The sequence below is a fragment of the Lissotriton helveticus genome, chromosome 3_2 (genome assembly GCF_964261635.1).
Source record: "Lissotriton helveticus chromosome 3_2, aLisHel1.1, whole genome shotgun sequence".
NCBI lineage: Eukaryota > Metazoa > Chordata > Amphibia > Caudata > Salamandridae > Lissotriton > Lissotriton helveticus.
Window position 1 is genome coordinate 485,039,887 of NC_136062.1, and position 14,186 is coordinate 485,054,072.

Sequence of the window (14,186 nt, forward strand, 5' to 3'; positions counted from 1 at the left end):
TCACTCAACGGCGCCCCTTCCAGTCTCTGCACGCAACGCACTCCAGACCTACACCCCTCCCTCAACATCTCCCCCTCCACCCCCACCCAAAGAAATACTGACATACACCCCTCCCTCGACATCGCCCCCCTCATTCCATGCACTCCCGACACTCCGAGCCTCCACTCCCCCCTCATCAGCGCCCCCCGTATGCCCGACACTCAACCCAGGCCAGACATACACCCCACCCTTAACATATCCCCTCCCGCCACTCCAAGTCTCCACCCTTCCCTCAACAGTCCACTCCCTCCCACCCTTAGCCCTCCCTCCACTCCTGGTACCCACTCCCCCCTCAACATCTGTCCCCCCACTCTCACCCCCCAGCACCACACTTGCCCCCCCACAACGACCAGTCTCGACTCGTCCCGCATCTGCCTCACCCCGCCTGTCGCTGATTACCCTGCCAATAACTCTAACCCCACTCCCAACGTCACGCTGGATATAATTATGACCGCCCTCCTCCAAGTGAAAGAAGAGCTTCACTCGCTCAAAGAATTACTCCTCCCGCACCCCTCCCGCACGACCACATGTCAACGAATGTACAACACCCCCCCACATCTTAGGCACCCCTTACATGGGATTTCTATCCCCTCTCGCAATACCTCCAACAGGCCTAAGCGCACTATCAAGACACTTCCGAACCACCCCTCACATTGGACATCTATCCCCTCTCGCAATACCGCCAACCGCCCCCAGCGCGCTAACAAGACTCTCTCGGACCGCGACATACAAACCCTACTCAGCACATATGTCCCGGCAACCCAAAAGAGCTTAGCCACCACGCACATGTCCATTTCTACGATTCTCTCCAACCCCAGTAGGCACCCCACGTATAGCAACAGAGGCTCTGTTCCCAACAACCTCACCAAAGTCCCTCTCACTACGGAACCCTCCACCTCCCCCTGCACCCCCAGTCTCAAATGCACACTTCTCAACTGTAGGTCGGCCCAAAAACACTCGATGGAGGTCGCTGACCTCATCCGGTCTAGGAACCTTGACCTGGCCATACTAACTGAAACATGGTTAACTGAATCCTCCAGTCCTATCATGGACATCCTAGTCCCCCCCAACTACTACATCACTAGACTTGACAGGCCCAACAAGACAGGTGGCGGAATCGCCTGCATTTACAAGAGCAACCTCTCTATTAATAAAGTCACCGCCCCTTCTCTTACCTCCTGTGAATACTTCTGCCTTGATGTCACCAGTGAGAATAAACCTGTATGCTCGTTACACATCATGTACCACCCCCCGGGGGACAACCTCGTCTTCTCCCAACAACTCATGGACACAATACTAATCAACGCAGGACGGCTACACACACAAATTTACCTTGGTGACTACAATCTCCATTGGAATGATGGCAGTGACGCAGTAGTTAACAGCCTCAAAAGTTTCCTTACCGCATCTGACCTCACTCAAATTTGCAACACTCCGACACACGACAAAGGCTCGACCCTCGACCTGGTCATTTCCAAAGAAGGCACCACTCAACTCGACTCAATACAACCTTGTGACTGGTCAGACCACCATATTATAACATTCATCATCAAGGAAAAGGTAAAACTCATCCCGGTGCAATACGCCATGCCCAAAGTCTGGAAAAGAGACATGAGGAAACTCAATCCAAACTCTCTACCCCCCAACAGCTGCAATCTCCTACTCCCACCTACCGACACCTCTGATGTGCTGGTCCTAACTGACCACTATCTCAACTCCATGGCCACAATAATCAATGAGGCCGCTCCAATGCAATTGAAAAGAGTTTCCACGAAGAAATCCAACCCCTGGTACAACGGAAGTCTCAATGAAGAGAGACGGGCTATGCGATCAGCAGAGCGTACCTGGAGATCAATTCCCTCGACATTGCATCTCAAAACTCTTAGGAAAAAGAGAAATGCATACTTCAGGAAAATAAAACGCTCAAAGTCAGAGTTCTTCAGAATCCAGCTAGACCAAGCTAAAAACCGTCCAAGTAAACTGTTCGAACTAATTCGATCTCAATCTAAGGAACAACCCCCAGCTGTCGACATTATCAGCACTACCCCTTCTTGTGAAGATTTCGCAGCTTTCTTCAACAATAAAACTGACAATATAAAGAGAGACCTCCGCAATGACGCAAGCCTGTACTCAATACCCAACTGCATAACACCCATTGAACTAAAAAACAATGCGACATGGTCATCCTTTGACACCTACTCTGAAGGAGAAATTGGCAGAATACTCAGCACTCTAAAACCATCCAATCACCTCACTGACCCTCTTCCTGCTAACGCCGTAAAAGACTTCATCCCTCTGCTACTCCCACTCTGGACTAAAATTATCAATAGTTCGCTACAACAAGGAACCATCCCGGACTCCCTCAAAGTTGGTCAAGTTACACCTTTACTGAAAAAACCAACAGCCGACCCCACCGATCTAAACAACTACCGTCCGATTACCAACATTCCCACTCTCGCCAAACTGCTAGAAAAATGCGTCCAACTGCAAATGACAAAACACATAGAACAGTTTGATCTCCTCAACCCACACCAATCAGGCTTCAGAGCAGGGCACAGTACTGAAACCGCTATGGCTCACATTATCGACGACGCCATCCAAATGTTAGATCAAAACAATACCTGCCTCCTCATCCTTCTTGATCTCTCCTCGGCATTCGACACAGTGAAACATGAGAGCTTACTCGAACTCCTAAAATCAAGAATGGGCCTATCTGGGACTGTGCTTCGCTGGTTCACTTCCTTTCTTCACAACAGGTCTCAAAAATTCAAGAGCAAAAACCTAATGTCTTCCCCAGTACCGGTATCGTTAGGCGTCCCTCAAGGATCATGCTTATCCCCTACTTTGTTCAACCTAGTTATGGAACCTCTCACCACTCTGTTACAAGCATCCAATGTACACTTTCACATGTACGCCGATGACACTCAAATATATCTCAAGTTACAATCCCCCAAAGACATCCTGAGTCTGAATTCAACGATCAGAAGCACCCAATCTTGGTTGGCTGACAACCACCTCAAACTCAATGCTATGAAGACGGAGTTCCTCCTAATCTCACCTCCCACGAAAATATCTTCCGCTCAAACATGGCTTAAGCACCTAACAGCACTCAATGTCCAACCGACCATCGTGGACTCAGCTAAATCCCTAGGCATAACACTAGACACAAACCTCAGCATGCAGCAGCATATCAGCAAGGCTACTAAGGGGGCGAACTTCCAAATAAACACCTTGAGAAAACTGAAACCCTTCCTCCCAGCAAAAGACTTCCAAACAGCAGTACAAGCTCTAGTCATCCCTCGCATAGACTATGGCAGCGTGGCCCTCTGCGGCCTCCCCCTAACGACAACTGCACCCCTAAGAGCGTCACTAAATGCGGCAGCAAGACTAATCACTGGATCAAAAAAGCATTCGCATATCTCTCCTGACTTCAAAGCCTTGAACTGGTTGCCTCTGGAAGCCAGAATTCAGCTGAAAATTGCCTGCATGACGCACAAGGCTATACACTTGAAATCACCCAGCTACCTCACTCATAAGTTGACAATCTCAGGTGGGTCCAGAACCACCAGGAGCTCGAACAATCTTCTGCTGAAACCGCGAAGATTCCGGAAGGAAAAAACCTACAAACGCTCCTTCTCTGGTATGGCGCCCAGGATCTGGAACGCACTTCCTCCTGAAACAAGACTCATCTCTTCCTCCCTTCTTTTTAAGAAAGAAGTTAAAAGTATCCTTATGGCTAAATACACTTGAACAATTTCGCGTGTTTTACATTAAGAACAGTATTACCAGTCTGGCGCTATGATACTGCCTATATATTCCTATGCACGTGTTTATTTACAGCGAGTGGATGGCCGACGCTCCAATTTTGCCTGCTACCTCGTACCTGTACTATACGTTACATGAGTACTATGTTATATACTATATTGGTGCTATACGTTATATGAGTACTATGTTATATACTATATTGGTGCTATGTACATGAACCTGTTGATGACTTACGCTCCAACTATGCCCGCTACCTCATACCTGTACTATACGTTATATGGGTACTATGTTATATACTATACTGGTGCTATGTACATGAACCTGGTGATGACTTACGCTCCAACTATGCCTGCTACCTCATACCTGTACTATACGTTATATTGGTACTATGTTATATACTGTATTGGTGCTATGTACATGATCATGTTGAGCTACCTCCCCACTATGCCCCCTTGTTCCCCTGCCCTCCACCTGCCTTTGTAAAGCGCTCTGTTATCTGCAAAGATCTTGTTCGCGCTATATAAAACTCTCAAAATAAAAATAAAATAAATAAATAAAAATAAATATACTCTTAAGTGCATTATAATCCTCGCGGTTATATGCCAACTCTGGTATCGCTTTATCAAAACATGTCGAGTAAGGTGTCATACGAATTGGAATACTAACCCCTCGCCAATTCTGGCGACGGGGTTAGCATTCCACCCTTCTAGAGGGACACGACATGGATGTAACCTGTAACCCCGGTTAAAGTCAGACATAGCCTTAGCTCCACAAAATGGATGCTGCCACCGAGACACAAGTCTGCCCTCCTGCTGCTGGGAGTCCTCCCAGCGCGGGAGGCAAGGACAAAGGGTTTCCTGCCAGGGGCGGTGCCAGCACCGTCCCAGACAGGATTTTGTGTATCCTAGGTAGGCAGGGCTTTAGAGGAAGGTGACTGCAAGTGGCACCCCGGTGCTCACTGTGCATAGGCCGGCTGGAACCAGTTCCAGGGGCACTCCAGCCCCTGATCTGGGGAAAGCCCGCCAAAGGAGAGGGGTGTAACCACCCCCCTCCTAGTCCCACCCATAGGCCAGGACTTAGTCGCGTGCCAACCCCTTTTTGCAGGATAAAGGTAGGAACTGGCCCCCTTCCAAATCAGATCATCTTTGAATCCTGAAACTACTTTCCACGAAAGGAACTCAAGACTTCTTCCCAAGATTCTCCCTTGTGACTAAGGAGTAGTCACCCTGCAGAAGCAGGCACCAACCAAGCATCGCGGATTGTTGCCAGTCTCTCCTTCGGATCAAGACTGCTCCAGCACGACGAGAACCGGCTTCCCTGGCACCTCTGACCTCAACCTACATCATCAGCCCAGCTGTGATCCGTGGGTGTGACGAGACCTCGAGGGACCAGCCATCTTCAGAACTGCACGACGCTTGTCCAGCACGACCACCGAGTGACCCTCGACCGAGTGCTTTGGGGTAAGAGAAGCCCCGACCCTGAGCAGCTCCAGCAGCTCCAGCACCGAAGTTCAGCCCCCCTGCATCCACGAGATCTGCGTTGGGCCCTTCTGCTTTTTGCTGCCAACCGCGTTGTCCAGGTCGCTTGCCCGTTGGCTAGTGGCCCCCTCACGACGGTCCACGACGACAAACACTGCTGGTCTGGTTGCTCCGGACTAGCCCTTGCTCCCCTCCAAAAGAGGAGCACCCTGGACCCTCCTGGTCCACTCAAGACGCCATTTTAGGTCCACCGCGTGGGCCTTGCATTCGCCAAGACTTGTTGCCCAATCCTGGCTCCAGCGACGTCGACAGCAAGAACCTTCGTGGGACAGCTCGCACCTCCATCCTGGTCGCCGGCAACGCCTCCTGGTCCGAGAGACTGCAGAGCCCAGCAGCGCCCACTCACCTGGCTGAGGTGACTTCATCCGGTGCCATCCTGGTGCCCACTCAAATCACTGGCTAGTGATTCAGAACTTGGTCCCCTCTGCTTACAGGTTTCTTCTTCCCTGATCCAGGCTTGGATCACCACGAACTTCTTCACTGGCCGCCTGCCAGCAACTTCTTTCTTCAGGCTCCTGGATCTTTAACGAGGGTTTCCGACGCAACTTCAACCCTATGCAGCCGCAGCCCCTGGGCTAGGTAACCTGAGTACTCCGGTGCGCCAGCATAGTCCAACACCCTAAGTGTTCGGATCCACTCTTGTTTTCGACCCACCTAGTCGGGTTCGCCCGAGAACAGTAACTTTGTAACTGCTAGCCTCCATAGACTTTTTCCCGCCTTACGCGTGAGAGTTCCCACTCTGCACACAACGTCCACAGGCCTCCTGCATCTAACCCCAGTGTTTAGAATTGTAGGCCTAGCGATTCCTGAGTCTAGAAAAATATTACTTACCTGCTAGCAAGTTCGCATTCCACTTACTGTGTATATGGTTTTTCGTGCCCCTAGGGCATTTGTGTAAATTGTGCGACTTAAAGTATTTTCGTAAGAGTTTTGTTGTGTGCCTAGCTCCCCGACTCAAAGAGTTCAGGGTAGTCTTGTTATAAATAAATATATGTTTATTTTCATAACAACTTGTGTGGTGTCCTTTCACTTGGTGTTCAAGGGGTAATGTGATGGTAAAACAGCTGGCTTAACACGCCCTCTAGAGTCTTAGCCTTAGACTGCTCGTATCCATGCTACTAGGATAGCTGGTCTATAAGGTTGACTGACAACCAATCATCAATAAGGGTTGTTTGGACTGATACATAGTGATCACTAGAATAGTGAGCACTGCATATCAGGCCAACTTCTCACAAAGAGGGTCTTCAGACCCCTCCCAATCCGCCTAGTCACCCATCTCCTGATACTCCGGCTCAAATGATGGGGCCAGATCATAGAAGTAGAAATCTCCCTCGGCGTCGAGAGCAGCGTCGATCGACGCTGTTCCAGCGCCGGAGCTGGTTCGAGAGCAGGACTGGGGGACGGAGTCGACAGAGATCAGCGCCGGGGGCGACACCCTAAGGGCCGGTGAGGTCGTAAGGTCGACCGGCATCGCCCTGAATCCAGATACAGCAGAGACCAGCGGCGTCGGGACCGGAGTCGCCGGGGCCGAAGCACCCGGCCCGCTCGGACTCCCAGTCGAGGCTGCTGGGCCCAAAGGCGCCACGGAACCCGACTGAGGAGAGAGGGACCTCATGGCCATGAGGAAGGCTCAGATCTCCTCCGGCGTCGTGTGCTGCCCAGGGACCGACGGGTATGGAGCAGGCTGCGACTCCGGCGCAGCCGCGTGGGCGGTGTCGCCCGAACCACCGGCCTCATCGCGCGAACGTCAGGGGGGAGTCAGAAGAGCGGTGTCGCGTCTTTGACTTCTTGTGCCTCTTACCGGAGGACTTGGAGCCCGACGAGTGAGGACGACTCGACGAGCTGTGACGACTCCGGCCCAGCGAGCGGTCCCTCGACCTCCTGGACCTCGAGTGGCGCGGGGCCGACTGCTGGAGCTTGAGGCACTTGCGGGACCGCTCCCGCCTAGCCTTCGACGTCAAGGCCCGGCAGTCGGGGCACGACTTGCCGTCGTGGTCGAGCACCAGGCAATGTAGACACCGGCAATGGGGGGTGATGACTGACAGTCGGAGCAGGGCTTAAACCCGGGCATCCCTACCGGCACCTACGGAGTCTATCGACTTCGAAAAAGGATCAAAAAGGATCAGAAAAGTTAGTCATAAAGTGACTAAGGGTACCACTTTTTCCGGATCGGCTCTTGCTGGCGTGGAAAAAATAGGAACTGACATCAGCGCGCGAGGGCGGCATCTAAGTATTCCGACGATGTCATCACGGCGCCGAGGACGGACGCGGAGCCGCGCACGACGCCTACCGACACGCATGGGTACTGTCACGCAAAAATTTCAGGATCCAGACGGACGCCTGGGGATATTCTAAGGTAAGGAACATAATACTAACCGGTTTCTTTCAGATGCTCCTTTTCCTCCAGGAGACAATGTGTCTCCCTTTTGTACCTATGTATAGTTGCTAAGGAACATGAGCCAGTAATGGGCTGTCAACAGCTGGTGTTCGCACAAAGTATGTTGGGGCTATCTAAGGAAATTCCTCTTTGTATGGTCTGATGTAAATTTGTGGACCGATACTGCTTGGTTTTTCGACTGAGTACACTGAGGCCTGCTAACCAGACCTCAGTGCTCCGACCACAAAACCGGTATGTTACATTGGATATAACCAATTGCCATGGGTTAACTCACTTGTAAGTTCCTAGTGTAGGGCACCCACAGCATCTATGTTAGTCACCTAAGGGACTGTGCGCCACTCTGGGAGACAGTTAAAACGAGTCGCCCAGTCCGCCATTGAAGACCAGTTTTAACCTGCTTGCCCAAAGTTGCCATTTAAAGCAATGCCAAGGCTAAACCTCCCTCTGCAATATGTATAACTGACCCGTATGGCAGTCCTACCAAGCCCTAAGTCAGGGTGCAGCATATTTCAAGGACAGAACTTTTATTTCACTTGTTCAGACAGTAAAAATACAAAAAGTTGATTTACTAAATTGTTTTGGTGCGGTTTACATGCTTCACATTTGTCCCTTTGTGTAAGCCTAGCTGCTCAGAGCCACAGCTACCCAGGGTTGAGTTGAAGGATGGACCACAAAACCTTGAGCTCAAACCTGAGAGTCCTAAGGGTATTTATTACACAGGGAGGTCGCACAAGTACACCCTATAACAAGCCCCATTTCCTCACAGATTTGTATTACTTGGTGAGGTCTCACAACCACATCACATAATACAACCGACAGCACATTACACAGCCCACTTCCTCACAGTTGTGTATTACCCGGTGCGGTCTCACTACGGCATGCTATTTCTCCACAACTACCAGATGTAGAAGTAGAAGAGACTTTAAACAGATTAAGGCCTTCTGCACAAAGTGCCTGAAGAAAGTTCATTCATCCACCGTGAAGCAACACAAAGCGCCACAGAAGTCTTAAAATATGTAAATACTAAGCATGTGGCAGAGGATTTGTGGGTCAGGCCGATTAAAGCCATCAGCACCTTTGGCCTCGTCCCTTTAACATGCTTGGGTGTCCAGTCCAGTCTAATCAAGTCCACAATGGATGAGGAAGTACAAGGAGAATAAAGAAAATGGTCAGAGGTTAACAGATTCCCAAAGCCAGCTGAAAGAACTTTTCTGGTGTGGACTACGTTAAATGACAATAAGAGAAAGCAATAACAAGAGCTTCATATACCTCAGAATGTTAGTCTGATCGGACTTCTCCAACACCTTAACCACCAGGAGGTTTACAGACCGGATGACCTGCTGCCCCTCCTCCAAGTCTTCAACTCTTGAATCCAACATCAGGGTTATGAGGCCATGCATCAAGTCTTTCAGCACCCCAGTGGAAGCTTCTCGGGCCAGGTGCTCAATCTGAAACAGCTAGAAAACAAAGCATACGAAGTATATGAGGAATTAGTGTTCAAGATGGACTAGGCATACAAGTTACGCATCTTCAGTAATGTGCTTTTTGGTAGAGACCATCCAGCTGTAGATTCCTCACCTTCTGAACATTCCCAGACATCCGACTGGATCCGAAAATATTTCCAAAGCACCTCTGCAGCTCTCCACCTTGTGGCTCAACACAGACGCAGTTTCGGTAATGAAGTGAAAAGCCTATATAGGCACCACTCCCATGCACTGACTTTGGTTTCTTTCACGAAGGTCTGCACCCCCTGATGGGTAGCCCCAAAAGCAAATTGGTAGCCAGTGTGCAGATTACTAGACTTGGGATATTATTGAGAGAGAGAGAGAACAGGAAGGACAGGAGGGCCGGAGAGGAATCTGCAACTAGAGTCTCTACCAGAAGGAAAATGCTACTTACCAGTATGCATATGTTCTTGGCATCTAGAGCTGTAGATTCATATACTGTGCATAGAACGCCATCTGGTGTTTGGCTTGGATGTTTGCAGTTTGTTTTTGTTCGAAGTCGTTGTAGTCACGAGATTGGAGACTCCTCCTTACGATGATAGAACACATGGGCATCTACTCCATCCCCAGATCCGTTTTTCGCCATAAAGGGTGATGGTGGAGCAAGTAAGAAAAAAGAAAGATGTCCATGTGTGATGTATCTAAGTAAGATAACACTGCAACAGATAACTGTACCTGGGAGGCGGGTGGGCTTATATGAATCCACAGCTCTACATGCCAATAGATGCATACTGGTGCATCTGGTTGCATTTTCCATTAGAGGTATATGAGCTGTAGATCATATACTGTGCATAGACTATACATCAGTTTTGTTTGTTGCAGTGGCTAACCTGTATTTGTTACAGTGGTTTGAAAGAGTGTTCTTAAGACAACCTGGCCCTCACTAGCTTGTTGTGTTGCTTGCACATCTACTTTTGTAAATGTGTGTGGGGTAGACCAAGTTGCAGCTTTGCAGAGGTCATCTAAGGGAATGTTCCCCAAGAATGACAGAAGGCCCTAGTTTGCGCATAGAATGAGCCCTAGGGGGAATTGTTAATGTACATTAGGCTTTAAGGTAGAATATTTGGATGCACTTAATCCACCGGGCAATGCCTGCTTTTGAAATGGGATTGCCTTTATGAGGTTGGGGAAAAAGCCACGAAAAGTTGTTTAGTCTTTCTAAAGGACTTAGTTTGTTCAACGTAATAGAGTACTGCTCTTTTAACGTCTAGTGTGTGCAGAACCCTTTCTGCCACTGAGTCTGCTTGAGGGGAAAAAACTGGTAGCTCAGCATACTATTTAAGATGAAAAACAAACAACTTTAGGTAAAGATTTTGGATCAGTTCGGAGATCCACTAATTGTGATGAATCTGCAAAAATGGTTCTTGTATGGTTACTGCCTGGAGCTCACTCACTATTCTAAGAGATGTGATATCTATAAGAAAGGCTACTTTCCAAGTGAGGAATTGTAGTTCACATTTGTGCAGAGGTTCAAATGGTGGGCCCATGAGCCTTGTAAGGACGATATTAAGATTCCACACTGGAGAGGGCGGAACTCTAGGGGGAATTATTCTGTAAAGTCATCCATAAAAGCTTTAATAGCGGCAGTCGAAACAATGACAAGTGTTGTCTGTTTTGGGTTGAAGCTGCTATCGCACCTAGGTGTAGTCTTATAGGTGTGTAGCACAAGTTACTACTTGTGTAACGATATATCTGTAAGAGACATTAGTTAGTGATGGATTCCTTACCTTAGAATATCCCCAGGCGTCAGACTGGATCCAGCAATTTTTTGCGTAGCAGTACCCTTGCGCGTCGGTATTCGTCATCTGCGGCTCCGCGTCAGTCGTCGTGATGAGGTCGTCGGAGTACTTCGACGCCACCTCCGCGTGCTGACGTCAGTTCTTAGACACAGCTTTTCCGCGCCAGAAGCGCTGAGCCATGTTAAAAACCAACACTGGTACCATTGAAACTAGGGCCCTGAAAGGAGATGACCTTAACCCTAGATATCGGTTCGCAGAACGGGGAGGATGGGTGGGTCGGTAAGGAATCTATCACTAACTAATGTCTCTTACAGATACATCGTTACACAAGTAGTAACTTGTGCATCTGAAAGAGACACGTTAGTGATAGATTCCTTACCTTAGAATAGATACCCCACCTTAGAATAGATAACCCAGCAATACCAACCCCGGTGGTGGGTCTGCGAACCAATAACCACACCAGAAAGTCCTGGAGGACAGAACGGCCAAAGAAGCCATCCCTCCGGACTCGACTGTCTAGGCAATAATGTCGTGCAAACGTGTGCAGCGAGGCCCACGTAGCTGCCTGGCAAATGTCCTGCAAGGGCACTCCCCGGCCCAGGGCAGTTGTAGTCGCCGTGGCCCGAGTGGAATGAGCCCGTAATCCAACAGGGGGCTCCTTTTTAGCCAAGGAGTAACACGCCTGGATACACAAGATGATCCACCGAGAGATGGTCTGCTTGTGCACCGCCTTTCCCTTCTTAGCGCCCACGTAACCAACAAAGAGTTGGTCATCCACCCGGAACTGGCGTGTGCGATCCAGATAGAAAGAGAGCGCACATTTTGGATCCAGACGGAGCCGCTCTTCCTCTTTAGAGGGATGCGTTGGCGGAAAGAAGGTAGGCAAAGTGATAGACTGCCCGATGTGGAAGGCCGTGACAACCTTGGGCAGGAAAGATGGCTTAGTAGGCAACACAACCTTGTCCGGATGGACAGAAAGGAAAGGGGGTGTACAGGAAAGAGCCTGGAGCTCACTCACTCTCCTGGCAGAGGTGATGGCAACCAAGAACACAGTCTTCAGAGTAAGAAGGCGGAGAGGACAGTTGTGAAGTGGCTCAAAGGGAGCGCACAGGAATGTCAGAACTAGGTTCAAGTCCCACTGAGGCATCACAAACGAAACAGGAGGGAACGTGTGTGAGATGCCCTTCAAAAACCTATTTACAATTGGGGATTTGAACAAAGAAGGTTGATCAGGCAGCCTCAGAAAGGCTGAAAGGGCAGAAAGGTAGCCCTTGACAGTGCCCAGAGCAGAGCCCTGCTGGGCAAGAGAAAGTAGTAAGAGAAGAACCTCAGAAAGAGGGGCAGAAAGTGGATCCACAGCCTTTGCTGTGCACCATGCCACAAACTTATTCCACCTGCAGGCGTATACCGATTTTGTGGAGGGACGCCTGGCTGCCAGAATGACATTACAGACTTCAGGAGGCAAGTCAAATGGCCTCAACTGTCGCCGCTCAATCTCCAAGCATGGAGGTGGAGACTGGACAGGTTCGGGTGGAGGACCGTCCCCTGCTGCTGCGACAGAAGGTCCTCCTGAAGAGGCAGACGAACCGGGGGATCGACTGACCTACTGAGTAGCTCGGGATACCAGTACCTTCGTGCCCAGTCCGGAGCCACAAGGATAACTTGGGCCCGGTCGCGCCTGATCTTCTTCAGCACTCTGGGCAGAAGTGGTATAGGCGGAAAGGCGTACAACAGACCGCAACTCCACCCGCGACGAAAAGCGTCGCCGAGTGAGTGCCGCCTTGGAAATTCCAACGCGCAGAACTGATGACATTGCGCGTTCTCTTTGGTGGCGAATAGATCTAACCAAGGCTCTCCCCACTGCTGAAAGAGGTCGTGCGCCACGTCCGAGTTCAGACGCCATTCATGATCCATCATGCACCGACAGCTGAGTTCGTCCGCCCTGGCGTTCAGAGAACCTGCCAGGTGTTGAACCACCAGGGTCACGCCCTGATGTTCCAGCCACTGCCAGAGGCGCAGAGCCTCCTGGCAAAGGGTCCACGACCCGACCCCTCCCCGTTTGTTGCAGTACCACATGGCGGTGGTGTTGTCCGTGAACACCTGCACTACACTCCCCCGGACAGAGGGGAGGAATGCCTTCAGTGCTAGACGAATCGCCCGCAGCTCCAAAAGGTTGATATGGAGCCGGGACTCCGCCGGAGACCAGAGGCCTCTGATCTCCGCCTCTCCCATGTGGCCTCCCCAGCCCTGGAGGGACGCGTCCGTCACAACTACGTGCTCCGGTTGGGGAAGGGAGAGGGATCTGCCGCTGACCCAATCGCGGTCCGTGAGCCACCACTGCAGCTGTCTCGCAGTGCCCTCCGAGATCAGGACATGGTCGGAAAGGATGCCCTGATGCTGGGCCCACTGAAACTTCAGGTCCCACTGCAGAGCCCGCATCCGCCACCGGGCGTGAAGCACCAGAAGGATGCAGGAGGCCATCAGCCCCAGAAGCCGCAGCGTTCAACCTGACAGACCCGGGATAAAGGCTGAAAGAGTGGAATCAGAGCCTGAATATCCCGAACCCGCTGCTCGGGAGGATAAACCCGAAACTGCGCAGAGTCGAGAACCGCTCCGATGAAGAGGAGCTTCTGAGAGGGGCACAGGTGTGACTTTGGCACATTGATGGAGAACCCCAGCTGGTGCAGGAGGTCTGCCGTCGTCTGGACGTGGCTGACGACTGTCTGGGGTGAGCCCGCCTTCAACAACCAGTCGTCGAGGTAGGGGGAAGACTGAAACCCCTAACCTGCGCAGATGAGCTGCGACCACCGCCATCACTTTCGTGAACACCTGTGGGGCGCTGGTAAAGCAGAAGGGGAGCACGGTAAACTGAAAGTGCTCGTGGCCTACTATGAAACGCAGGTAGCGCCGGTGGGCCGGCAGGACGGGGATGTGAAAATAAGCGTCCTGCAAGTCCAACGCTACCATCCAGTCTCCTGGGTCCAGAGCAGCGAAGACCTGAGCCAGTGTCAGCATCTTGAACTTCTCCTTCCGGAGGAAGCCGTTGACGTGCCACAGATCCAAGATAGGGCGTAAACCCCCTTTGCCCTTCTTGGACACCAGAAAGTAGTGGGAGTAACAACCACACCCCACTTCTGGCCCAGGAACACGCTCGATGGTCCCCTTGGCCAAGCGGGCCGTAACTTCCTCTTGCAGAAGTTGC

General features: G+C 50.8%; 1 protein-coding gene across 6 annotated transcripts in view; it reads right to left on the bottom strand.

Moving 5' to 3' along the window:
- CKAP5 (cytoskeleton associated protein 5) overlaps window positions 1–14,186 on the bottom strand; it is a 722,261-nt gene that overhangs the window by 110,998 nt on the left and 597,077 nt on the right. For all 6 annotated transcript variants that reach the window (XM_078684427.1, XM_078684424.1, XM_078684429.1 and 3 more), the window contains one exon: window positions 9,010–9,197. In XM_078684427.1, coding sequence (XP_078540553.1) covers window positions 9,010–9,197 — 188 coding nt within the window. The remainder of the gene's footprint in view (window positions 1–9,009; window positions 9,198–14,186) is intronic.